This window comes from Amphiprion ocellaris, chromosome 13, assembly GCF_022539595.1.
Source record: "Amphiprion ocellaris isolate individual 3 ecotype Okinawa chromosome 13, ASM2253959v1, whole genome shotgun sequence".
NCBI lineage: Eukaryota > Metazoa > Chordata > Actinopteri > Pomacentridae > Amphiprion > Amphiprion ocellaris.
Window position 1 is genome coordinate 1,967,050 of NC_072778.1, and position 26,313 is coordinate 1,993,362.

General features: G+C 36.5%; 1 protein-coding gene across 1 annotated transcript in view; it reads left to right on the top strand.

The window, feature by feature from the left end:
- The window catches only part of LOC111583750 (diacylglycerol kinase theta), a 30,111-nt gene extending 4,890 nt beyond the window's left edge, over window positions 1–25,221 (top strand). Inside the window, exons 2-23 of the mRNA XM_055016685.1 lie at window positions 614–693; window positions 3,512–3,611; window positions 3,862–3,950; window positions 5,239–5,364; window positions 5,959–6,112; window positions 7,755–7,823; window positions 8,019–8,119; window positions 8,539–8,738; window positions 9,049–9,133; window positions 9,993–10,047; window positions 10,132–10,193; window positions 10,514–10,664; window positions 11,561–11,599; window positions 11,795–11,910; window positions 12,018–12,169; window positions 13,380–13,528; window positions 13,601–13,779; window positions 16,174–16,274; window positions 17,493–17,639; window positions 19,513–19,624; window positions 19,797–19,949; window positions 20,172–25,221. Coding sequence (XP_054872660.1) covers window positions 614–693; window positions 3,512–3,611; window positions 3,862–3,950; window positions 5,239–5,364; window positions 5,959–6,112; window positions 7,755–7,823; window positions 8,019–8,119; window positions 8,539–8,738; window positions 9,049–9,133; window positions 9,993–10,047; window positions 10,132–10,193; window positions 10,514–10,664; window positions 11,561–11,599; window positions 11,795–11,910; window positions 12,018–12,169; window positions 13,380–13,528; window positions 13,601–13,779; window positions 16,174–16,274; window positions 17,493–17,639; window positions 19,513–19,624; window positions 19,797–19,949; window positions 20,172–20,273 — 2,522 coding nt within the window. The 3' untranslated portion in view covers window positions 20,274–25,221. The remainder of the gene's footprint in view (window positions 1–613; window positions 694–3,511; window positions 3,612–3,861; window positions 3,951–5,238; window positions 5,365–5,958; window positions 6,113–7,754; window positions 7,824–8,018; window positions 8,120–8,538; window positions 8,739–9,048; window positions 9,134–9,992; window positions 10,048–10,131; window positions 10,194–10,513; window positions 10,665–11,560; window positions 11,600–11,794; window positions 11,911–12,017; window positions 12,170–13,379; window positions 13,529–13,600; window positions 13,780–16,173; window positions 16,275–17,492; window positions 17,640–19,512; window positions 19,625–19,796; window positions 19,950–20,171) is intronic.
- The last annotated feature ends 1,092 nt before the right edge of the window (window positions 25,222–26,313 follow it).

The following is a 26,313-nucleotide window of genomic DNA, read 5'->3' on the forward strand; positions in this document are numbered from 1 at the left end:
CAGGCTATTTTAAAATTTTATGCATTTTCATTTTATAAAATTCACCATACATGCTATTTCATCTTATTTTTTTATAGTCTATTTGATTTTCTATTTTTATATATTTTTTTATTTTAGAAAAATGACCATACATGCTATTTTATTTCATTTATATATTTTTAATTTAATATTATTTGATTTTGGATATTCACCATACAGGCTATTTTATTTTAGAATTTTATACATTTGTATTTCTAGAATCTTTTAATTATATTAATTTTTGAAAAATTATTTTATATGTTATTTTCAAATTAATAAAATTCACCAAACGGGCTATTTTATTTTTAAATTTTATGCATTGTTAAAAAAAAAAAAAAAAAATCCCTTACAGGCTATTTAAATATTTTTTTTATTTTTAGAGTATTTAATTTTAAAAAAATAATTCACCATACAGTTATTTAATTGTATTTATATGTTTTTAGTTTTATACTTTTTAATTTTGTATATTAACCATACAGGCGAACAGAGCAAAGCTCCATTGTTTTATTTCCACATAGAACTGGAGTCAAATCCTGTATTGGTTTCATCTACTCAGTGTTGACGTCTCTGACTGTCCTCCTCTGTTTCCTTTCAGTTTGTAACTTAATGTGTCATGAAAAATGCCTGAAGACGCTTCGGACCGTTTGTTCCTGCATGACTCCGTCCTCCATCCAGGTCAGCAGAGTTTTATTAAACCTGAGTCCCTCTGACTGTTTTTATTTTGTTTATGTGCAGTTTTCCTTCACAATACCAAAAGATAATCAACACGAGAAACAAAACTGCCAAAAAAAAACCCAAAAAACAACAGAATACAGACTCTCCTAGAAAAAATATATTAACCGGAAGTTTCTCCTTTTATTGCTTTTCAATGTTTGATCACGGTCAATTTAATTCTGCTTTTTTGACAATATTTTCCAAAAAAGACTCTTTAATGTCAAAGTGAAAATAGATTTCTACAAACATCAAATAATTAAATATTAAAGAACAGTGTTGCTGCTTCACATCACCATAATACTGCCACCACCGTGCTTCACATCATGATGCTTCCACCACCCTGCTTCACATCATGATGCTTCCACCACCGTGCTTCACATCATGATGCTGCCACCACCATGCTTCATATGATGCTGCCACCACCGTGCTTCACATCATGATGCTGCCACCACCATGCTTCACATCATGATGCTTCCACCACCGTGCTTCACATCATGATGCTGCCACCACCATGCTTCATATGATGCTGCCACCACCATGCTTCACATCATGATGCTGCCACCACCATGCTTCACATCTTGATGCTGCCACCACCATGCTTCACACCGTGATGCTGCCACCTCCGTGCTTCACATCGTGATGCTGCCACCACCGTGCTTCACATCACGATGCTGCCACCACCATGCCTCACATCACGATGCTGCCACCACCGTGTTTCACATCATGATGCTGCCACCACCATGCTTCACATCATGATGCTGCCACCACCATGCTTCATATGATGCTGCCACCACCGTGCTTCACATCATGATGCTGCCACCACCATGCTTCACACCGTGATGCTGCCACCTCCGTGCTTCACATCACGATGCTGCCACCACCGTGCTTCATATGATGCTGCCACCACCGTGCTTCACATCACGATGCTGCCACCACCGTGTTTCACATCATGATGCTGCCACCACCATGCTTCACATCATGATGCTGCCACCACCATGCTTCATATGATGCTGCCACCACCGTGCTTCACATCATGATGCTGCCACCACCATGCTTCACATCATGATGCTGCCACCACCATGCTTCATATGATGCTGCCACCACCGTGTTTCACATCATGATGCTGCCACCACCATGCTTCATATCATGATGCTGCCACCACCATGCTTCATATGATGCTGCCACCACCGTGCTTCACATCATGATGCTGCCACCACCATGCTTCATATGATGCTGCCACCACTGTGCTTCATGTCTTGATGCTGCCACCATCAACTGTCACTATGAAAACTTATCCAATCACTAATTTTACATTTTTAATTAACTGACATTATTTGGTAGAAATCTGTTTTCATTTTGACATGAAAGACTTTTTTTTTGTGGAGAGAAATGTTCATGAAAAAAGCCAAAAATCTATTGACAATGATTCCGTGTTGGAAAGTGTTAAAAAACAAAACAAAAAAAAAAAAAAAAACAGAACTTCGGGAGCTCTGGAGATTTCTGTGGTTGAAAAAAATCAAACCACTAAGACACAAACTGAGTGTCTGGAACTTTGAATCCCTTCAGTCTGTAGCTCAGAGCTGCTGAAACACGACCGACATGATGTTCATTGATCGGCTCTGACTAACTGCTGCAGCGATCAATAAAGCAGCAATAAACACGAGCAGCAGCCGATCAGGACGTCCAGGTGGATGATTTTAATCCAACGTCCACCTGAGAGTTACACAACGTCACAATGAGCATAGAGAAATATGAGTCCAGGCTGAGTGAACAGTTTTTACCTGTAGAGAATTTATGTACAGATTTTCCCAGTTTTGATAAACTGTAGATAATAACTCATAAAATTGAAGAAAAGGGTGTTAATTTACTGTCAACTGTAAAGAAAACTGTAAATAATGAATTCATAATTTGACAGATAATTTATGATATTTGAAAGAAAAAATCCGTATATTAAGGATTACATTTTTTAACCTGATATTTTACAGGTTTATTAAATTACACATCATTAGTAAAATTTCAAAGTACAAAATTACACGTGACTGAAAAAAACAGGCCAAAACTGTAAGTAATTAACGATTGAACCAATGTTTCATATTATTCCAAAGAAAAATCATGTATATTAAGGATTTTTCAAAATTAAAAAAATTTTAAGAAACACTCCACTGTTTGTTTTTTCCTTCACTGTTTGTTGTTTTTCTCCACTCTTTGCTGTTTTTTTCTTCATTGTTTGTTGTTTTTTTTCACTGTTTATTGTTTTTCTCCACTCTGTTTTTTCTTGTTTGTTTTTTCTTCAGTTTGTTTTTTCTTCAGTTTGTTTTTCTCTACTGTTTGTTGTTTTTCATCATTGTTATTTCTTTCCCGTTTGTTTTTCTTCAGTTTGTTGTTTGTCTCGTTTTTGTAATTTTGTCGTTTGTGTCTCTTTTGTCATTTTTGTCTAGTTTTTGATGCTTTGTCTTTTTTATAATTTTGTGTCTTTTATTGATTTGCATCTTGTTTGCGACATTTGTGTCTCATCTTTTTTGTTTTGTGTTTCGTTGTTGTAATTTTTTGTCTAGTTTTTGATGTTTTGTCTTTTTTGTTTTGTGCCACTTTTCTTGTCATTTTGTATTTTTTTGTAGTTTTGTGTCTATATTTCATCATTTTTGTCTTGTTTTTATAGTTTTGTGTCTCTTTTTTGTAGTTTTGTGTCTCGTTTATGTAATTTTTTGTTTCATTTTGTTTTTTTTCTTCACTGTTTGTTGTTTTTCTTACTGTTTGTTGTTTTTGCTGCCCCCTGCAGGTTCCGGTTGCTCACTGCTTCGGTCCCACCGGTCCGAAGAAACGTTTCTGCTGCGTCTGCAGGAAACCGACGGAGGGAAACTCGGCGCTGCGCTGCGAAGGTCGGACCAGAACCGTCACCAGTTAAACCAGTTAAACCAGCAGCTCCACTCTAACGTGTTATTAGACGTAGAATAAAATCAGCTGAAGGGATTGAAACGCAGAACGAGGATTAAAGCTTTTATTCAGCCAGGAGTAGATTCATCATCTCAGGTGTCACTGAGAACAAACTGGTTCCCATTTTAAACTGGTTTATCTCTTTTAGTTTTAACTCTACCAGTCACTAAATATTAATGGTTTTCCCTGTTCCAGTTTGTGAGCTCCACGTCCACGCCGACTGCTCCGCCTTCACCTGTGCCGACTGTCGCAGCTCTCACCTGGACGGGACTCTGGAGCTCCAGGTGAGCTTCACTGAACACTGTGTGTAGTTTCCAGTGTGACCTGAAGGGGGCAGCGCTGCCTAAAGTCAGACACTGATACAGAAGTTTGTCTGATCGTCACGGTTACACAAAGTTTAGAGCAGAACACAGAATCTTTTTGTCGAGTTTTGTGGGGGGCTTTTTTGTCATTTTTGTGCCTCTTTTTCATTTTTGTAGAGTTTTTGTTGTTTTATGCCTCGTTTTTGTCATTTTGTGCAGTTTTGTGTCTCTGTTTTGTCATTTTTGTCCTGTTTTTGTTGTTTTGGGTCTTTTGTTGTTTTGTTCCCTTTCTTTGGTCGATTTGCATCTGTTTGTGTCATTTATGTCTCGTTGTTGTTTTGCGTCTTTTTGTCATTTTCGTTTAGTTTTTGTTGTTTTGTGCCTTTTTTTTGTCATTTTTTTCTAGTTTTGGTTGTTTTGAGTTTCGTCTGTCGATTTGCATCTTGTTTGCATCATTTGTGTCCATTTTTTGTTGTTTTATGCCTCTTTTTTGACATTTTTGCCTAGTTTGTGTTTTTTGTCATTTTTGTAGTTGTTGTTTTGTCTCTTTTGTTTTGTCTTTTGTCATTTTTGTCTTGTTTTTGTTTTGTGCCTCTGTCATTTTTGTACAGTTTTTGTTGTTTTGTGCCTCTTTTTGTCATTTTTGTCTAGTTTTTGTTGTCTTGCATCTTTTTTGTAGTTTTTTTTGTAGTTTCCATCTTGTTTCTGTCATTTATGTCTACTTTTTGTAATTTTTTTGTCTTGTTTTGTCTCATCTTGGAACAGAAACCAGATTTAGTGTTTCGACTCCAACACCTGGATGGATGCAAAACTGATCTGGTTGTTCATTTTACATCTTGTTTTTGATGTTTTTTGGCAGTTTGTGTCTCGTTATTCTTGTTTTATGTGATTTTGTGTCCTGTTTTTCTGCTTCTGTTTTTTGGTGTCTCCTTTTTTGTCATTTAGTGTGATGTTTTGATCATTTTACGTGTCTTTGTGACATGAAACTATGATATCATAGTTTGTTTTAGAGAAAATTAACAAAAACAAGATTCAGTTTTCAGGCTGTGACACCTGGATGGATTTAAACTGATCTAGTGTCAGTTTTTATCAGAACTCAGATGTGTTTTTCCTCCTAAATGTCATGGTTCTATCTGCTGGACTGATGAAGCTCTGAGGCTCAGAAATGATGGAAAAAGTCCATTAAAAAGTGATAAATCTGGACCCACCTCTACGGACCTGAAGGAGAACATTCCCAGTCTGAAGGTAGAACTCTGCTCGTGTTCTCCAGGATACGTTCCACCACCACTGGAGGGAGGGGAACCTGGCGTCGGCGTCCAGATGTGAGGTTTGTCGACGTTCCTGCGGTTCGTCCGACGTCCTGGCAGGGATGAGGTGTGAATGGTGCGGCATCACGGTGAGAAAGGTTTCATTAAATTACTGCACAAACAGCTTCTGTGCCCTGAAAAAAATGAATTAAAATTAACAAGAATTGCAAAAATCTGGCAACTAAAGTCATTTTTCTGCCAGAATAATTATGTTAAAAAAATTAGCAAAAGAACAAATGTAAAAATAGTTTTCTTGCTGAGCAAACAGATGCAATTTTTGCCTGTTTTTTTTTTTTAGTCAATGTGTAAATTAATTCTTTTTTCTTTCCTTTCTTTTTACTAGACATCATTTTGAAAATATTTTAAACATTTTAGACAAACTTTGAGTAATTTTTTAACAAGTTTTTTGGACAGGTTTGGACTCCTTTTAGACAGATTTGAAGTCATTTTGGACAAGTTTTGGGTCCTTTCATTGACATATTTGAAGCTATTTTGGACTAGTTTAAGTCATTTTGGAAAATGTTTGTTGAGTTTGTGAAAATGTAAATTGTTTGATTCCTGATTTGTGTCATTCTAACATTTCTGAGTTCTCTCCCCTTCATTCTGTTTGCATAGACGACTTTATATTATAGTGAAAAATGAATCACAGTGAAGAAAAATGTGTGTGTCTGTTGTGTGTGCAGAGTCACGCCGCCTGTTACCTCAGCGTACCACCAGAGTGCACTCTGGGTCGTCTGCGCTGCATGTTGCTGCATCCCAGCTGCGTCCGACTCGACTCCAGAAACTTCAGCAAGATGCACAATTATAGAATCGCAGAGAGCTGCAACCAGGACCTGGGTACACACACAATAACACACAATATACACGACACACAGACACACACAATAACACAACACACACACACATCCTGTCAACAGAAACCACAAACTCTCGTTTCCGCTGCTGAGAAACTAAAACTGCTGTTTTTCAGTTTTCATGTTTTTCAGTTTCTTCACTGAACCGAGTCGAGTTTTCAGAGTTTCTAAATAAAAATGTGACTCACATCTCAGAATAAATATGACCTGGAAATAAAACAGTTTTTATTCTGCGCAGCCGGACGTTCACAGCATGAATGTAGTTGGAATTTATGTCTCACAGAGTTAACAAGAAGAACAACAAACAAATAGAAAACTAAATATTAATAATAAAAACAATGAGATTAAAAATTAACAAAAAAGAAATGCTAAGTCAAATAAATACAAACATGTAAATAATAAAAATATAAAACATTTATGAAATAACAAAAATATACTATATTATACTTAACTATAATTTTTTAAAAAGGCAAAGTAAATATAAGATATTAAAAATAATAAAATAAATCTAAATCAAGAACACGTAATTAATAATAACAATAATAAAATAGCCTGAAAATAACAGAAGTAAAAAAAATGCAATAATAAACTAAATACAATTAAAGAAAACAATTCAAAAAACAATAATGCAAGAATAAAATTTGCATTTTTATAATAAAAGATGTTATTGCGATATTAACGATAATAAAATATCGTGATTAATTAAATGAAATTTAAAAATCTGAAATATTAAGTCAAATAACATCTAATAAATATCTAATAAAATCTAATAATAAAAAGTGAAAAATGTATTGAATAAAATTAAAGCACAAAAACTAAAATTTAAATACATAAACAGTAATGAATCAAATTAATCATAAAATACAATAACAAAATAATTTTAAAAAATAACAGATATGAATCAAAAATAAATATAATTAAAAATAAAAAACTGCAAATAAAATAAGTTTCAAAAGTAATTTCAAAAATAAACAAAATTAATGAAAAAAAATTAAGGCAAACAATTAAACAATGGAAAATATAACAATTAGTTTTAGAATTAAAAATAACAACAAAAATGAATGAAAATAAAAATATAAAAATTGAATAATCTGAAATAAAAATTCAAATCTAATAATAACAAAGAAACATTTAAAGAATAAACCACAAAAGCTAAATAGAAATACTAAATATGAATTCATCAAATTAGTTGTAAAATGAAATAAAATCATGGTGAAGCAAATAAAATATATTGAAATAATATCAGCAATAACTAAAAAATATATTTAACATAATAAAAAAAGCTGAAAATAAAGTTTTAAAAAATGCAATAATGCAAACTAAAAAGCATTTTTGTAATTAAAAATAACAACAAATCTGAAATACTAAGTCAAATAAAAGTCCACAAAAAATTTACATCTAATAATAAAAATAAAAATCTATTTTGAATAAAATCAAAGCACAAAAGCTAAATAACTAAATATATTAATCAAATCAATCATAAAATAACAGTAATAAAATAATAAAAAATAATTGTAAAGTAAAAAAAAATCTTTAAAATAATGACATAAATAAATAAAAAATACATTAAAATAATAAAGTACGTCTGAAAATAAGACGTAAAGTTAAATCTGTGTCTCCATCAGATAACTCGGACGACGTCGATTCTTCAGCTGCAGTTTCTAAAGAAAACCAGTCGACTGCTGCAGACTCAGGTAGTTCTGGTGTTTTTCACAGAATCACAATTTACAATAAACTTTAACATCTTCAGAGTCTGTTTGTGTAAAAAAAACTGTTCCATTTATTATCATTTCCTCTGTTTATTTCAGTTCAAATAGTTAAATATTTAATAATAACGTCCTGTAATAACTGGAGTTTTCCAGAACTGAGAGTTTATTTCTCTCTCGCAGGTAAACAGTTTCTGAAGGTGTTCGAAGGCGACGATGCCGTCAAACGAGGTTTCTTCCGACTGGTCTCCATCTGTCGCGCCACCAGGAATGAGGAAGTCGTGGTAAAACATCCGATTATTTCCTAAAAAACACGACCTCTGCACCTTCTGCTGCACAGAAACTACATGAAGGACTGTTAGAAAATACTTAAAAATCCACGTTCATGTCAAACAGGGAGCTAAAATTCCAACTAAAACTGTTATTTATGTCTAAAACTACAACTCTGAGTTTCAAGAGAAGATAAAGTCAAAATTACATGTTAAGATTCTAAAATATGAGATAAAAAGTTTATTTTATTTTTGCACAAAATGAGTCCTGTGAGGAAAAAGCTAATTGTCAGGAAAAAACCTGCCATAAAAAGTATAAATTTATAGTAAAAGTTTGAATTAAAAATTCCCAAATGTGAGATAAAAGTTGACATTTTGAGCTTCTGTGTCAGAATCCTGACCGACCTGAGCTCAGTTCCTCCGTCGTCCTGCAGGAGGCGTCGCTGCGCTGCTTCTTTCTGCCCGGCGACTCGCAGGACTTCCAGCTGCAGGAGGTCGGCGGGATGCAGCGTCTCCATGGCGACGACATCCTGAACCGGAACGGCGGCTCGCTGAAGGATGGAGGAGATGCCTGGATGCTGAGGAGCAAACCCAGAGATGACGACGTCATCCAGGTGTTCGCCGGCTGGGCCAGGTGAGAACCGACCAATCAGACGGCAGATCTGACGTCCAGTCAAACTCAGACTGAAGGTGTTGGTTAAAGCTCAATTTCTGGGATAAAACATACAAAATATGAGAGAAAGCTCAAATTATCAGGTAAAAAATCAAAAATGTGAGATAAAAAGTTGGAATTCAAATTATTTAAGTGAAAGTGATGAAAATTAAAGTTTAAAAATGAGATAAAACATCAAAAATATAAGAGAGAGTAGAAATTTTCTGTTAAAAATCCGACATTTGAGAAATTGAGCAGAAAGAACCCAGTTGTTCGTCTTCTTGTGTTTCAGGTCGACGTCTGCGTTTGTTTCCATCTCAGGAAGCAGCACGGCAGCTTCAGTCGTCTCTGAGGTCCTCAAACACCTGAACAGACAGGTAAAACACCTGAACAGACAGTAAAACACCTGAGCAGACAGTAAAACACCTGAACAGACAGTAAAACACCTGAACAAGCAGGTAAAACACCTGAACAGACAGTAAAACACCTGAACAGACAGTAAAACACCTGAACAAGCAGGTAAAACACCTGAACAGACAGTAAAACACCTGAACAGACAGTAAAACACCTGAACAGACAGTAAAACACCTGAGCAGACAGTAAAACACCTGAACAGACAGTAAAACACCTGAACAGACAGTAAAACACCTGAACAAGCAGGTAAAACACCTGAACAGACAGTAAAACACCTGAACAGACAGTAAAACACCTGAACAGACAGTAATACACCTGAACAGACAGTAATACACCTGAACAGACAGTAAAACACCTGAACAGACAGTAAAACACCTGAACAGACAGGTAAAACACCTGAACAGACAGGTAAAACACCTGAACAGACAGGAAAACACCTGAACAGACAGTAAAACACCTGAACAGACAGTAAAACACCTGAACAGACAGTAAAACACCTGAACAGACAGGTAAAACACCTGAACAGACAGTAAAACACCTGAACAGACAGGTAAAACACCTGAACAGACAGTAAAACACCTGAACAGACAGTAAAACACCTGAACAGACAGGTAAAACACCTGAACAGACAGGTAAAACACCTGAACAGACAGGTAAAACACCTGAACAGACAGTAAAACACCTGAACAGACAGTAAAACACCTGAACAGACAGTAAAACACCTGAACAGACAGTAAAACACCTGAACAAGCAGGTAAAACACCTGAACAGACAGTAAAACAACTGAACAGACAGTAAAACACAGATGTTTGTTTGTTTCAGGATGAAGACGCGTCAAATTTCAGTCTGCTGGAGGTTCTAATGAGCAGCAAACAGGGTGAGAACAAAACGTCTGAATGTTTTTATCTGAATCCTGCAGCAGCTGACGGGTTTTCTGTGTTTTTTTCTGTCTGTTTTTCAGTTCAGAGACAAACTCTGACGCCTCACGAGAAGATTCTGGACAAACTGCAGGAGATCAGGAAGGTGAGGCGACAAAAACACGACTAACCTGCCGAGTTTTCACCATCAGATGATCCGTTACAGTCGTTTCATTTGTGGATCTAAACTGAATATTTGTGGGCATTCTCGTGCAGTTTATGGACAAAAACGACCACAAATAGAAGCAAAGCTAATAAAAACTGACGCGAAATGGATAAAAATGGCTGCAAAACAATTGAATAAAATGTGCAAACTTACGACAGACGCAAGATCATGATAAACAGACACAAAACAACTGAATAAATGTAAAATTACTACAAACAGAGGCACAACCATGATAAATAAATAACTGTGTGGTCTGTCAGGTGTCCCTGCGGCAGATGAACCAGACCAGGTTCTATGTGGTCCAGAACCGGAACCGGACGGTGCAGGTCGGCCTGCTGGTCGGAGGACTGCCCCCCCTGCTGGCCAAAGAGGAGTACGTCCAGCTGATCCAGGAGAACCTCGACATCAAGAGTCAGTCTGCTCATTCACTTCCTGGTTGATGTGTAGAAATTAAGTACATTTTTATGACCAAACTCATTAATTTTTACATTCGTTGGTCGTTTTTCTTCCTCCGACATTTTTAGTGTAAAAAAAAAACAAAAACTGAGATACATAAATAAGTTTAGAAATCTGTGTGTGTGTGTGTGTATATATATATATATATAAAAATACAGTAAAATCAAATGTAGAAATGCAAAAAGCAGAAAAGAAGTATTACGTTGACAATTTAGAGACATAAATAAATAAATGCAGAAATACGTAAATAAAACAATGTTTAAATACAAAAAAAGAACTGCATTAAAAAGTAAATGCAGAAATTAATATATAATTAATATTAACCAAAAAACGTAACAGTTGAAATTCATGAAATATGCAAAAATACAAAAATAACTGTAGAAATGCATAAAAAATACGTAAAAATATAAAAATAACTGTAGAAATGATAAAAAGAAATATGTAAAATACAATAACTGTAGAAATGATAAAAATAAATATATAAAATTAACTGTTGAAATGCATAAAAATAAATATGTAAAAATAGAAAAATAGCTGCAGAAAAACCAACTTTTAAAACTAATTATAAGAATCACAGAAGTAGGTGCATGTAGTGTGTAACTAACTACAAGGTGATAAATAAATAAAGTTGATGTATAGAAATTTCTATGACCAAACTTATCTTTTTACTTTCTTGTTTTGTTTTGAATACGTCTGATGAGTTTGTTGTTGTTTTGTTTATCTGGCAGCTAAATCTGATTTATTTTCACTTTATGAATCATTAAATGTGTTTCTACATTAACTGCAGGTTTGTTTGTTTGTTAAATAAAAAACTCTGACATCGGCTCCTTTAACTCCGTTCGTCTCTGCAGGTCACCTGGTGTCTGTGAGCCACGTCTACGGCAGCCAAGGTGAGGCGGTCGCCACGGAAACCACCACAGTTTATGGGATGCTGCTGCTTAGAAATGTGATGCAAAATCATGACAGATACATTACAAACGAATAAAAAATCATTATTATGGCTAAATGACCATGTTGAGCCCGATAAAGAGCCTAAAATAAAAATAAAAAAACTACATGGTAAAACAACGTCCATGTGTGTTCAGGAGCCGTGGCGCTGCAGATCTCCTGCTTCTCCGAGGCAGAGAGGATCTACATGTTGGCTAAAGACACGTCCATCAACGACAAGCCGCTGTCCTCACTGGTCGTCCCGGAGATCCTGGTAACAGATGCTCACGTGTTTTGTTTTGTGGAGCTCTAGAACGTGATAAAGAGCCCCGGAATGACTGCTTCTTTCCAAACTTCTGCGCTTTGTTTGCGGTCCTGCAGTGCAACCGGCTGGGAGCCGACATCTGTCCACTGCTGGTGTTCGTCAACCCGAAGAGCGGCGGCCTGAAGGGCAGAGAGCTCCTCTACAGCTTCAGAAAGCTCCTCAATCCTCACCAGGTCTTCGACATTTCTAATGGAGGGCCGCTGGCTGGGTGAGGACAACAACAACAATAACAACAACTAACAATAGGTGCAAAACAGCTGCAGATTAATGCACAGTGACCAGAGAGACACACAGTTACCACAAAGAGATGCAAAAAAACAACAATCAAATGCTAAATGACGACGAACAGACACAAAATAAATAAAAATAGATGCAAAACGATTATGAACAAATATAAAATGACACCAACAGATGAAAAATTATTATAATCTGGTGCAAAATTAAGGCAAATGCATGCAAAATGAATTTTAAAAAACATACAAAGCAGCTACAAACACATGTAAAATGATGACATGCAACATTATGACAAATACATGCAAATCTAATAAAAGTACATTCAAAAAACTATCAAAAATGATGTAAAACAACTACAGATACATGCAAAATGACTATAGAAATGCAAAATAACCAGAAATACACACAATACTATGACCAGAACATATAAAGCTAGAAAAAGCTGATTCAAAATGAATAAAAACAGATGAAAAACAGCTAATAATTGATGCAAAATTACAACAAGATGCAAAATTATGACACAGAGATGCAAAATGACGACCAACATAAGAAATGTTATGACAAGTATATGCAAAACTAATAAAAACAGATGAAAAACAACCATTAATAGATGTAAAAATGGTTAAAGAAAGGCAAAATAACAAGAAATAGATGCAACATTATGACAAATATATGCAAAACGAATAAAAACAGATGCAATGTTATGACAAGTACATGCAAAACTTTAAAAAACAGATGAAAACCAGTTAAGAATAGATACAAAAACAACTACAAATACATGCAAAATGACCAGAAATAGATGCAACATTCTGACAAATAAAAACAAAACTAAAAAAACAGATGCAAAATAAACAAAAACAGATGCAAAGCCACTACAAACTCAATCAAAATTGTGAAAAATAGATGCAAAATGATAACAAACATAAACAATATTATGACATACATGCAAACATAATAAAAATAGTTTTAAAAAAGATCAAAAACAGATGCAAAACAACTACAAAGATGCAGAATGAATAAAAATAGATACAAATCCACAATAAACAAAAGAAAGACTGTGACAAATCGATTCAAAACTAATAAAAATCTATAAAACAAGACAACTAGTGGATGTAAAATGGTGACAAATCGATGGGAAACGACCACAGTTCCTGTAAAATCCAATTAAACATGTTTCTCTGCAGCCTCCACACCTTCAGGGAGGTTCCTCGGTTCCGGGTTCTGGTCTGTGGTGGCGACGGGACGGTCGGCTGGGTTCTGGGAGTCCTGGAGGCCGTCAGGCACAAGCTGGTGTGTCGGGAGCCGCCGATCGGAATCGTCCCGCTGGGAACAGGTGACTGTCCTGTCCGTTCACGTCCTCACGTCTCTGTTCTCGGTGGTTCCACTGATCGTCTCGTCCCCTCAGGTAACGACTTGGCTCGTATCCTGCGCTGGGGAACCGGCTACAGCGGAGAGGATCCTCACCACATCCTGGTGTCTGTGGACGAGGCCGACGAGGTTCTGATGGACCGCTGGACCATCCTGCTGGACGCTCAGGACATCTCTGAGGACGGGAAGAACAACGGATTCCTGGAGCCGCCCAAGGTCTGGACCGTCCAGCTTCTTTACTACGTTTTTACAAATCTCTACTGTAGTTACATAAAGGAATGTGTCAGTCTATGAGGTTTCACTTTTAAGTGGAAATGAGATGAGATGAGCTTAGAAGAGATAGGATAAGATAAGACAGAATGAGATAAGATAGGATGAGATGAGATAAGACAAGGGATAAGACAAGATAAGATTAGATGAGAATGAGATGAGATGAGATAGGATAAGACAGGATAAGATGAGATAAGACAGGGCAAGCTAAGAGATAAGACAGAATGAGATGAGATATGACAAAATGAGATGATAGAATAAGACAGTACAAAGTGAAATGATAGAATGATAGAATAAGATAAGATATAAGGTAAGATGAGATAAGACAGGATAAGAAGAGGTAAGATAGGATAAATAATTTATGAGAAGAGATGAGACAAGACGGGATATGGTGAAATAAGATGAGATGAAACAGGATGAGATGAGCTAGGACAAGGCAGGATGAGATAGGACAAGATGAGATGAGATATGATGAGATGATAGAATAAGACAGTACGAAGTGAGATGAGATAGAATAGGATGAGATGCAATAGGATAAGATGAGACAAGATAGGATAAGATGAGATGAGAGATAAGACATAAGATGAGATAAGAGGATACCGTGTGATAAGATAAGACAGGATAAAATACAATGAGATGAGATAACATGCAAGACAAGACAATAGAAGATAGGACAGGATAAGATTAGATGAGATAAGATAACATGACATGAGATAGGATAAGAAATAAAATAAGACACGTTAGATGAGATAGGATAAGACAAGATGAGATGTGATAGAAAAAGATGAGATAGGACAAGATAAGAGATAAGATTGAATGAGATGAGATATGATAATATGAGATGTGATAGAATAAGCCAGTATGAGATGAGATAGAATAAGATGAAATGTGGTATGAGATAAGACAGGATAAGATGAGATACGATATGATGAGCTAACACAGGATAAAATAAGATGAGATTAGAGATAAGACAATATAAGATAAGAGATAAGATCAGATAATATAAGATAAACTATCTAAAACTAAAGTGTCATGACAGTCTTGAGTTTCCAATGACTCCTGTAAATGAATTTTCTGTGATGGAATCATTGAACTGTGTGCAAAATCTTCGAATCTTCTATTTTTTTATTTAATTTTTTTTTTCTAAATAAACAATCGTACATTCTGTTTCTTTTATTGAAGGTCTTCTGGAAATAATGAAAAAATCTGGTGCGCCAGAATATACATACAGGAATGCCAATATTTGTATGGAATTAACCAGGAAGTCCCATGAAATTAAAAGATCTTTTTGGAAGGAGACCTGGACAAGAAGTCACACCAACCTAAGAGTTATAAAGATTAAAATGGGGCATGACGACATCCACGTGTTAAAAACAGCTGATTAATGATGCAGATTAAAGTGTCCGACAACATCTCTGCTCCTGTTTTCATTTAAATGAACTGGAATCTGGAACATAACAACAGTTTCATCCATTCCAGAATCTAGTGGGTTGTTCAGATTCATCAGAAATGGAAAGTCTCAAGACAAGTGGATGTTTAGTTTATGACTGAATCTCCAACAACCTGCTCCTCTATTCACTGTTTCTGAGCCGTGCTGCATTTATTCTGTTCATCCAGTAGCTTCGATTTTTGAATTCCTCAGCTTGAATATTTGTAATAAAAACTGAAAAGTTAAAATTTTAATTGTGGCTATATAACTTCAATAATTGAAAAAAAAAAGAATCTGAATCTCATAATTTGAACAAAAAATTATCTACATGAATAATTGTCATAAAAGTTTGAGTTTAAATCTCAGTATGAATTTGAATTAGCTGCTTTGAAATGGCTCTAAGTGACTTTCTGATTTGTTCAAGTCAATGATTTGCTTTTTCAGATCTTTGCTGACTTTTCCACTGTAGTATTTGAGTCTAATTAGTGGATCTAATGGGTTCTATTTAAACTGGATCAGAGGACTCAGCAGCTGTAGTCGATCATAATCACTGACGGGAAGTTAAGAAGCCATGAAACTAAGAAAATTAGATCAATATGACGTTCTACATCAGCCAAACAGATAACTGAAGCTGCTGTATTTATGTTTATGACTCAACAGATTTGCCATATTTCCAGAAGACCTTTAATAAAAGAAAGAGTGAAAATACAGGATTGTTTTGTAACAAAGATTCATGATGATTCTCTGAAAGAAAATTCAGACTCATAGAAGTCATTGGAAACTCAACACTGACGTGATATACATGGTGTGTACATGTGTATGTAACCTTGTGTTCACGACTGTATGTGCTGTCTGAATTTAATGGATAAAAACATCATGGGAATCCCTCTCTATGTCTTTCTTTCTCTTAGATCGTCCAGATGAACAACTACTTCGGTATCGGCATCGACGCAGAGCTCAGCCTCGACTTCCACCTCGCTCGAGAGGACGAACCTGACAAATTCACCAGCAGGTGACCCTCTACACCTGAGTTTATTCCAGAAACTATACACGATTCATGTCATGTGACGGGGGAGTAGTGAAGACTTTGGTTGGTAAATTGAAGGTGCAGCTGTCCATCTTCTTTGTAGTGGAAAATTAAACTGTCTTCACCCAGAAACACCAACAAAACTGCAGAAACACGCCAACATTTGCTGTCATTTAGTGGCTGCTTCACAGGTTTAATACGAGTGTAAATATGTTGGTGGTTTCGAGGCAGAGTTGAGGGTTCAAACAGAGAAACACACCAAAGCAACACTAGCTTACTGGAAGCACTGTCTTCAGCTACTGCATGCTAACAGTGCAGGTATCTAGAAAAGTATAAAAACTAATGGAAATACTGTGTGACAGCATCCTGTCCCTCCTGAAACAAACACAACAGCAGACAGCTACAGTCTTTGTGCAGCTGTTTTGTATTTGTGCACGTCTCTTTTCATCATTTTGTGCCTCTTTGCTTTTGTTCTGTTGCTTTTTTAATGGTTGTTTTCAGTCTTTGTGGTTTTTTTGTGTCTCTTTGTGTTTTGTGCTTGTTTTGTCTCTTTGCAGTTGTTTTGTGCCTCTTTGTGGTTGTTTTTTGTCTCTTTGTGGTTGTTTTGTATCTTTTCATGGTTGTTTTGTGTCTCTTTGCAGTTATGTTGTGTGTCTTTTGCTCATTTTGCATCTCTTGTTGTTTTGTGTGTTTTAGTGCTTGTTTGGTGTCTCTGCACTTGCTTTGTGTTTTTGTGTGCTTGTTTTTTGTCTCTTTGTGTTTGTTTTGTACCTCTTTGCTGTGGTTTTGTATCTTTTCATGGTGATTTTGTCTTTTGCTCATTTTGCAGCTCTACTGTTGTTTTGTGTGTTTGTGCTTGTTTTGTGTCTTTTTGTGTGCTAAAAATTTGTTTTGCGTCTCTTTACAGTTTCTTTTTGCATTTCTGTGGTTGTTTTGTGTCTCTTTGTGCTTGTTTTATCTCTGTTTGTTTTGCATCTCATTGCAGTTGCTGTGTATCTTTTCATAGTTGTTTTGTGTCTCTGCGGTTTTTGTGTGTCTGTTGTTCTTTTATCTCTTCATGGTGGTTTGTGTCTCTTTGTGGTCATTTTACATCTCTGTGTAGTTGTTTTGTTTCTTTGTGATTGTTCTGTCTCATCTTGTGCATCTTTGAATGGACCAAGGACCACATTTCCCATCAGCCCCTCTGCCCTCTGCCCCTCACAGGTTCCACAACAAAGGTGTTTATGTGAAGGTTGGCCTGCAGAAGATCAGCCACACCAGGAGTCTCCACAAGGAGCTGCAGCTTCAGGTGGACGCCCAGAACATCCCTTTACCCAACATAGAGGGGCTGATCTTTCTCAACATCCCCAGGTAACACAACACACACAATGCAACACACAAGCAAACGTTAATCTCAGGTTCATTTTGTGTTTTTGATTTGACTAAAATAGTCAAACAACTTCTGAAGTTTGCCTCTGTTAAGTGTGTGCCACTGAATTAAATAACAGAAACAGAAACTGTGGATGTAAAATTGGCAAAATTAATCTTTAAAAACATATAAATGCTGTTTGAGTTCTCATTGTAAACCTTATATAAACTATTTTATGATGTTTTTATTTTTTTCTGATTTGGTTAATAATATTTCACACTGATTCTTGAAATAAAGGAGGAAACACGTTTAAAAAGCAATTTTCGGTCATGATATTGACCCCCTACATTATTTTTATATATATTTATACATGTATGCATTAATAGCATCCTTATTTAAACTTTTTGCTTTTGTCACAGGCTAAATACATTTAATTTTAAGGTAAATTTACAGTATTATAACAAATTTTGCAGAAATATTTATTTTAAAAATGTGAACTTGTCTTCACCTGTAACTTTTTAACTAGTTTTATCAGGGGCAGGCTGTGTATTTTACACTCAGACTTGAATCAAACCACCTTTTAACATCATCATTATGCAGCCATGGCTATAGAAACTATCAACATTATACAGAAAAGCAGAATAACAGGACATTGCATAGTCATTTAGTGATAATGAATGCTGTTACTAAAGCAAGAACCCGAATTTAAACAGTTCAACCAGCCTCCTTCCATATCACATCTAGCAGGAGCATCAATATTAACTCAATGAAATGACAAATACACACATATAAATGTAAATATAATTCATTTTACTCACCAAAGCTTGTGATTGTTTGAACACAAATCCATCCTCTTTTCTGTTCTCAGGAGTTCGATCACTCTGTTGTGCTAGCAATCCGTGCGTTTAAGTTCCAACATTAAGTCCTTTTCTATGGAGAAATGAATGCTGAAAGTCGGGTATGTCCAGTCGTATTTCTGGCATAAGCTGAGCCAAAGTTACTGGGCTGAAAGTGACGGACAAACCATTTTCCCGGCTGGTTGCTTGTTAGCTCCGCGGTTGCTAGCTCCGGGGTTGCTAGCTCCGCGGTTAGCCGGCTTTCCTCATAATGTTCACCTTTTCTTGGAAATTCCGCCTTGAAAATGCCTTTCGTAATATATCTGCGACCAAATTCATATCTCCTCCTCCTTCTTCGGTCATTGTGGGTTGAAAAAAAGCAGTTATTAATACTTTTACGATACAGTTTTCGCTTGTGCGGGTCCATACAGACAGGAGTCGCTAGCTTTGGCTAACTCTCTGACCATCCAATCAGAGGACGTGAAAATGCTGACGTTTCGTAAGCCTGCTAGAGAGGGCCCTGAGGTCACCAACTCGGAATCTGATTAGTTAAAGCAACATTTTCATTGTGACGTGATACTGGCGCATGGCGCTTTGGGGCAGATTTCTTTGACCCTGGCAACACGTGATAGCTAAAATATGATTGGATAAAAGCTCTAACATAAACACCACAGCCCAGAGACGCTCTAAGAAATGAAGAGGACAGACTATTGGGATTAATGAAAAAATATTAAAATGTAAATCAGTGATTCTGATGGCGTGTAGGCCAGCAGATTATTATAAAATGATGTTTGTTTGTTTTTTACGTATATAAATATTTCTTTGTAAGATATATTTTTAAATATTAAAATTAAATTTTTTTAAAGAAATTTTTTCATACAACATACGTTATATTTTTTTTTCTGTTTCTGTAATATTTTTGAGACATTTTGTAAAAAGACTTTAATAGTAGGACAACAGTCTGAACAGCACATTGTGTGTGCGTGTGTGTGTGTGTGTGTGTGCGTGTGTGTGTGTGTGTGTGTGCGTGTGTGTGTAGCTGGGGTGCTGGTGCAGATCTCTGGGGGTCGGAGGTTGACGGTCGCTTTGGGAAGCCGAGCATCGATGACGGGCTGCTGGAGGTGGTGGGGGTCACCGGGGTCGTCCACATGGTGAGAAGATCTTCACTCAAAGGCCTCAGCAGACTTCATCCAGAGCTCTCAACCATCTGTGTGTGTGTGTGTGTGTGTGTGTGTGTGTGTGTGTGTGTGTGTGTGTGTGTGTGTGTGTGTGTGTGTGTGTGTGTGTGTGTGTGTGTGTGTGTGTGTGTGTGTGTGTGTGCAGGGTCAGGTGCAGAGCGGCCTGCGCTCAGGGATTCGTATTGCTCAAGGGAACTACATCAGGCTGACGGTAAGCAAACCCATACCTGTGCAGGTGGACGGGGAACCGTGGATCCAGCCGCCGGGTCACATCATCATCTCTGCTGCTGGACCGAAGGTTGGTTCTGTTTGTCCCTGCAGGGCACCTGTAGTCTCGTACTCACCTGGTGTCTTAGCTTCCTTACTTTATTCTGTAGTTTGGTTGCTTTGAGTTTCCATTCTGGGGCCTGAAGTTTCGTCTTTCTACAGTATTTATTTTTGATTGTTGCTGCTGCTCAGTTTAGAAATACTGCAGTTATCTGTTGGTTTAGTTTTACTCTCTGCCTTCTTCTGTCTGGAGGTTCGGATGCTGAGGAAGTCCAAGCAGAAGCAGAAGAAGTCTTCAGCCAACACAAGGGACGGACGCTCGGAGAGTCCTTCTTCCAGAGACGGAGGACACTGATCGGCTCACCTGTTCATCTGTGTCCTGCCTTTACCTGCTTCCTGTTGCACCTGGGAGGCCATTTTGGGGGCAGCAGCCAGCTGTGAATTCACTCATGTAGCTTTGTAGCAACACTAGCGGGCCACAGATCGACCCGAGGACTGGACCCGAAGACTGGACGAGGTTTCACTTTTAACGGTGGGAGGGAGTCTTGGATCAACACAAGTCGGGTTTGCTTTTCATTCCTGCTCTCCAAGCGCTCAGCAGTTACAGAAATCTCAATAACTGAGGTCAATATTCCACTCCAAACACATACTTTTATACCTCCAACATTAACAAGTACTGAATCCATTCACAGCACGTTTGTCTGCAGAGATTGGGAAAGATTTAATGTTGCGTTTTACAGTTTCTCAGTATGAATAAGCTTTGAGCTGGAGCAAGAAAAAACCCAGAGAAGTATTTAACGGAGGTTGTTAAATTCCTGTCCAGATGTGACTGTAGATGTGCCGTAAGTAGCAGTAGACTCTGTGTCATCTGGTGTGTCGTTACAAGTTTAGTTGTGAAAATTAATGTGCAGCTATAGAAGGATTGTGACCTCAGTGTTGGTCGTTTTGTCATCAGAAAATATGAAAATACTAAATAGTGAAGCTCTTCAGATGAAACTGACGAGCAGTTTGTAAAGAAGCTGCTGATGTTTATCTGAACCAGAGATCTCCTGGGAACTGCCTTCTTCTTCTTCTTCTTCTTCTTCTTCTTCTTCTTCTTCTTCTTCTTCTTCTTCTTCTTCTCGTGTGAAATCCTTTGGTCACGTCGGCTTTACAGACATCAGGAGACATAAGTCGCGTTGCGGCGAAGCTCCCTGAAGCTAATGAGGGAACAAACTCAAACAAGGCACCTCTGATTGTGTGAAACCACAGTGACCGCTGTGAGTCGACGCGTTGATTAAACATGAAAGTCAGATCAGTCTGAGCTGAGTTACTGAAATACGACGGTGAAGCCTGGAGCACAGTTTGTATTTCTACACAGCCGGCTGTATTCACTACCCGCAGAGTTTAACCCTCCTGTTGTCCTCCTTTACAGGCACCAAAAAATATTGTTTCCTTGTCTGAAAAAAATCCAAAAATTCTGCAAAAAAATTCCACAAATTTCTGAAAATTTGCAAAACCTTCAGGAAGAAAGTATCAATAATTCCTTGAAAGTTTCCCTTAAAAGTTTTATTTTTTTTTAAAATACCCCAAATTTGGCAAGAAAATTCTTGTAAATATTTTCAAAAAATTAATAAAAATCTTTCAAAAAAATCCTAAAAATATCGTGATTACATATATATCAGTAAAAAACTTCTGATGTTTTCTTTAAGAAAATTCACCAAAAAATACACCAAAATCCAAATAAATTTGCTGGATTTTGGTTGATTTTTTTGTGAATGTTCCTAAGAAACATTTTTAACATTTCTTTTTTTCCACCAAAAAATGTTCAGAGATTTCCCAAAAATGTTGAAAATGTGGACATCAGAAGTTTCACTGTGAAAATATATTTTTTTCCCACATTTTCAAACTTTAAAACGGGTCAATTTTGACCCACAGGACGACACGAGGGTTAAAGCAGGTTTTACTTTGGCTTTTTAATCATGTTTCATCAACCAATTTTCAATTTTTATCTTGCAATAATATTCACAACTAAAAAAGTAAATTTATTCTGTTTATTCTGTTGCTGAAAATGAGAAAAACAAGAAACTAAAGAAAGAGAAGCTGCAAAGTTGTAAATTATTTAGGAATAATGTGTCAAAAATGACCAAATTAACATTTAATAATGTTGTTTTAATCGGCACAAGGACAGCAATTTACTAAAATCATGGAATACTCGGTACATTTAAAATTTTCAGGGTTTTTCTCAACATAATCTGCCTGTTAATATCTGAAATAAAGAGCTGAACCTGCCCTGAACTGACGTTTTACCACAATATTTCTTATAAGAAGGGCAGGATAATAGGTAAATATAAAGAAACAGATGATATTTCCTGAATTTTTAAGGTTAAAATCTCCTTTTTGAAGACAAACTGCTTCAGCTTCACACTGTTTTCAGTTATTTTTCACAGCTGGGACGTCTGACTAACTTCTTTCTGCCTTTTCTAACAGCAGTTATCTGCTTTTGTTGTTGAATAAGTGCTTTTTCTTGGTACTAGTTAATGAAGGCGTTCTTGCAAGGAGAAGCTAAATGGAATCAGTAATAATGGAGGCTGTAATACTGTAAATACTGGATTTAAGAGGTGAAGCTAACTGCTAGTAATTTCGCTCCTGAAGAACACACCAAGGCTCATAAGGAATTATCTGAACTATGTCTCCAAACACTGAAACTTCTCACAACATTGTTAACTTTACAAGATTTTTAGCTAATTTTAAGCTAGCGTGCTAGCGTTTAAAAACAACTCTTAATTGCTAAATATCAATTCAAATTGTAAAAAAATGTGTAAATCAAGGTGATCATTTTACTGAAATGGGAGCAAATTGTGTTATTTAGTTGTGATTGCAGATAAAACCAGAAACTAGCTACAGTACTAGCTCAGTTTAAGTAGCAATAGCTTGACATGCTAATCAGCTAGCTTACAAGACAGCTCTGCAGCCAAAACAAAACTTCCTTCAAAGCATTATTTGAAGGTTTACATTTTCTTTCAGTTATTAATTGCTATGAAAATTACAATGTGCTACTGCAGCTGTGTCAGTGGGCTAACACGTAACAGCTGAAAAACGAAGCTAGAAACCTAGCTCAGTGTTAGCTTCATCAGCTGGATACTAAGTTTACCAAAACTACATTTTTACAAGAAGAAATACAATAATGTGTTCTGGTCACTGTGGGATGCAGTTACAGATAGCACCAGGAACTAGCCAGATCACTAGCTAGCTAAATTAAGCTAGCAATATTACTAGCTTGACAAGCTAGTTAGCTAGTTTACTATCAAGCTGAACTGAGCAAATAAAACTTACTTAGTAGTGTAATGGGGTTTAAATGTTTAGCTACTACTTTAGTTGATAATTACAACAAAAATCAGAGGTTGTTACTGCAGTTTTAGCACTGTGATTACAGGCAACAACGGAAACATAAAGCTAGAAAACTAGCTTAGTAAGAGCTTGGTGAGCTAGTCACTAAGTTAGCTTACCAAAACAAAATTTAAAACAGAAAATATTAATTTTAGGGAAACAAAGAAGTAGACGGTAGAAACACCAGATACTAGCTAGAAAACTAGCTACATCACTATCTCACACTAAACTGTATTACCAATATTACTAGCTTCACAAGCCAGTTAGCTAGTTTCAAAGAAAGCTAAAGTAAAATTCAGGCATAACTAAAGTAAAAAAAAACATTCTTTTTTGTTTTGGAGTACAAATTTTAAAAATATGCAAACCAAGGAAATAAATTTACTCACAAAATGCGTTACTGTGATTGTGGGACTGTGATTACGCACAACATCAAACCCTGGCTAAACTAAGCTAGCAACAGCTAGGTCAGCTAGCCATCTAATGTAAAAGCAAGCCAGATGAGAAATTAAAACCAAATTTAATTTGTAAAGGAAATTAAGTCGAAACTAGGATGCAACTAAAACATATGCAAACCAACGGTATAAATTTACTAATATGTGGGAAGGAATTGTGTGGTACAATTACAGGTAGTTCCAGAGTAGCTAGCTAGTAGCTACAAAAAACTAGCTATATTGCTAGCTTAAATCAATTAGCAATGTCTCGATGATCTACTTAGCTAGTTTACAAGGATGCTGTAACACCAAAACAAAGCCATTTTTCTGTCATTTTTTGTACAGTTAACAACAAATATGAAGAAACTAGCTTGGTGCTAGCTGAACAAGCTGGTTGCCAAATTAGCTAACTAGCACGCCAAACTGAACTTATTGTTAGACAAGTAATTAATTAGTTTTAATTAAGGTAATTCACAAGTATTAAGAATATTTGGGGGAAATGTTGATCTCAGAACAGTTTTTTGAAGAAATGTTTTTCAGTTGAGGGTGAAAAATGGTCGTCAGTTAAACAGGTGATGTCGGGTATAAAGTAGTGATGCCGTGATATTTTAGGTCTTTGCACAACGTGCCAGCTGAAAGTCTAAAACACACTTTTTTATATATTAATTTGTGATTGCCTGCGTTGTTTGACAATGTAAAATTGCAAATCCTGCATCAAACCCAAACTTATTTTAGCTGCCACGGTTTCATCCAAACACCACGATTAGGTTCAGACAAATTAGTGTAAAAACGGTGTGAACTGCTGTCATATTTTCCTCATTTTGGTGACTGTTGCTCCTAAAACCTTAAAGGACAGAATCAGAGACGAGCTCCAGCTACCACTTTATTTCTCAGTTGCCTCTAACTGGAAGGATTTTCTGAACTTCGTCCACATTCCCAGAGATTAAAGGACAGTGGGATGTTGTACTGAAAGTTCCAGCTCACCATGTAGCCTCAACAGTATTTAAACTGTTGGCTGTAATGTTTTTAAAATCTGCATTAAATGGTTTTATTTTTGATGTTTTTTGGTGCTAGACGATGACAGTCTGTTGTAGTTCCCTACTTAAGAGTCAAGGATCCACTTGTTCAAAGCGTCAAACTGAAGGAAACTCTAATATTGGTGAATTCATTCTAAATGCTTCATTGAACCTGTTTCTGCTCGCCACCCGGCTATACATTCTTTTATCTGAAGAGTTTGGAAGCAGAGTGGTCTGACCCTCTCTCTGCAGTTTTTGGGTTCAAAGTTTCTTGTTTTCCAGAATGGTCTCACGTTCCTCTGTAACGCTGTATTTGGGTTGTGGTTTCGAGCACTCTGCCACTAAAATCTAGACCATAAAATATTAGAGAAATGATATAAAATTCAGTTCAGATTTCAGACACGTAAAATGCATAAAAAAACCCAATTTTTCATCCACATTTTTTTTGGCTAAAGTCATTCACTTCCACATTTGTTTACTATAAATCCACTGAAATTTGAACTCGTCACACACATTTCAGTTTGACATATAAAAGTACAGGTATTTTATTATTATTTAACTGTAATAAAAACAGAGAAGATAGTTTTCCTCATTACAAAACAGCAGTGGCTCTTCTAAACTTTCACTTATTTGTAGTTTAGAAGCTGATAATAATTCTGAGCTTTACTTTGAGTAAATACACAATTTGTTTCTCATAAATAGACTGCAGATGCTGGCGTCCACACAGCAGGGGGCGCTGCAGAGGGAGGTTTCTGTGGATTAACAGCGGGTGTTTGTGGCTTTGAATAACTCTGCGATCCATTGCTGATCCGTCGGTGGCGTTAGCTGTTAGATTTTGCGCTCCGAGGAGCTGATGGCAGTCGTGTTTCCGGTTGACGCTGTGTTTTTGCTGACGGTAGCTGTGAGTAGTTTAACGGTGAAACACTCAGTGGTCGTTACGTGCATGAAGTCTGTAGTTCTGTTTCCACCTAGAGCTGAGTGTTGTGTTTCCATCATTCTGTCAGGTTTCACGTCTATACGTTCGTCTCTGTTCTTAAGGATCGATCATTTTTCTCCTCAGTCGTTGGTTTCAGTTCATCTCTTGAAGCTTGAAAATCGAATGCTATCGACCTTTAAAATCCTGCAAATAGACAGACGGTTATAATGGAGGAAATGCTTCCAAAAATCTTTATATTCTCAAAATATCTGGTCATAAGACCAAACACGAGAGACAGACGTCAAATCTCAGAGTCCTTCAACACAACCAAAGTGTTTCAGTATGAGTTTGTAGACTGTAGTTTTCTGCACACAGTAGGGTAATTCCATCTTAAATCAACAGTTTCTGCTCGACTGTCACTGATTTGTCTGAATTTTTAAAGCAGGAAATGTGTTTTTTATTACGATATATTTGAAATTTTAGCTTCAATACTTGCTTGAGATAAAACAACTCGTCAAACCTCCGCAACTGGTTATCAAAATGTAGCAAAATTAACTTTTTATTTATCATTTTTCTAAACAAATATGTCATATTAAAAATATTCTACATGTTTAGTTCTGTATTATTGTGACCTGCAGCTACATGTGGTTCAGAAAACATCAC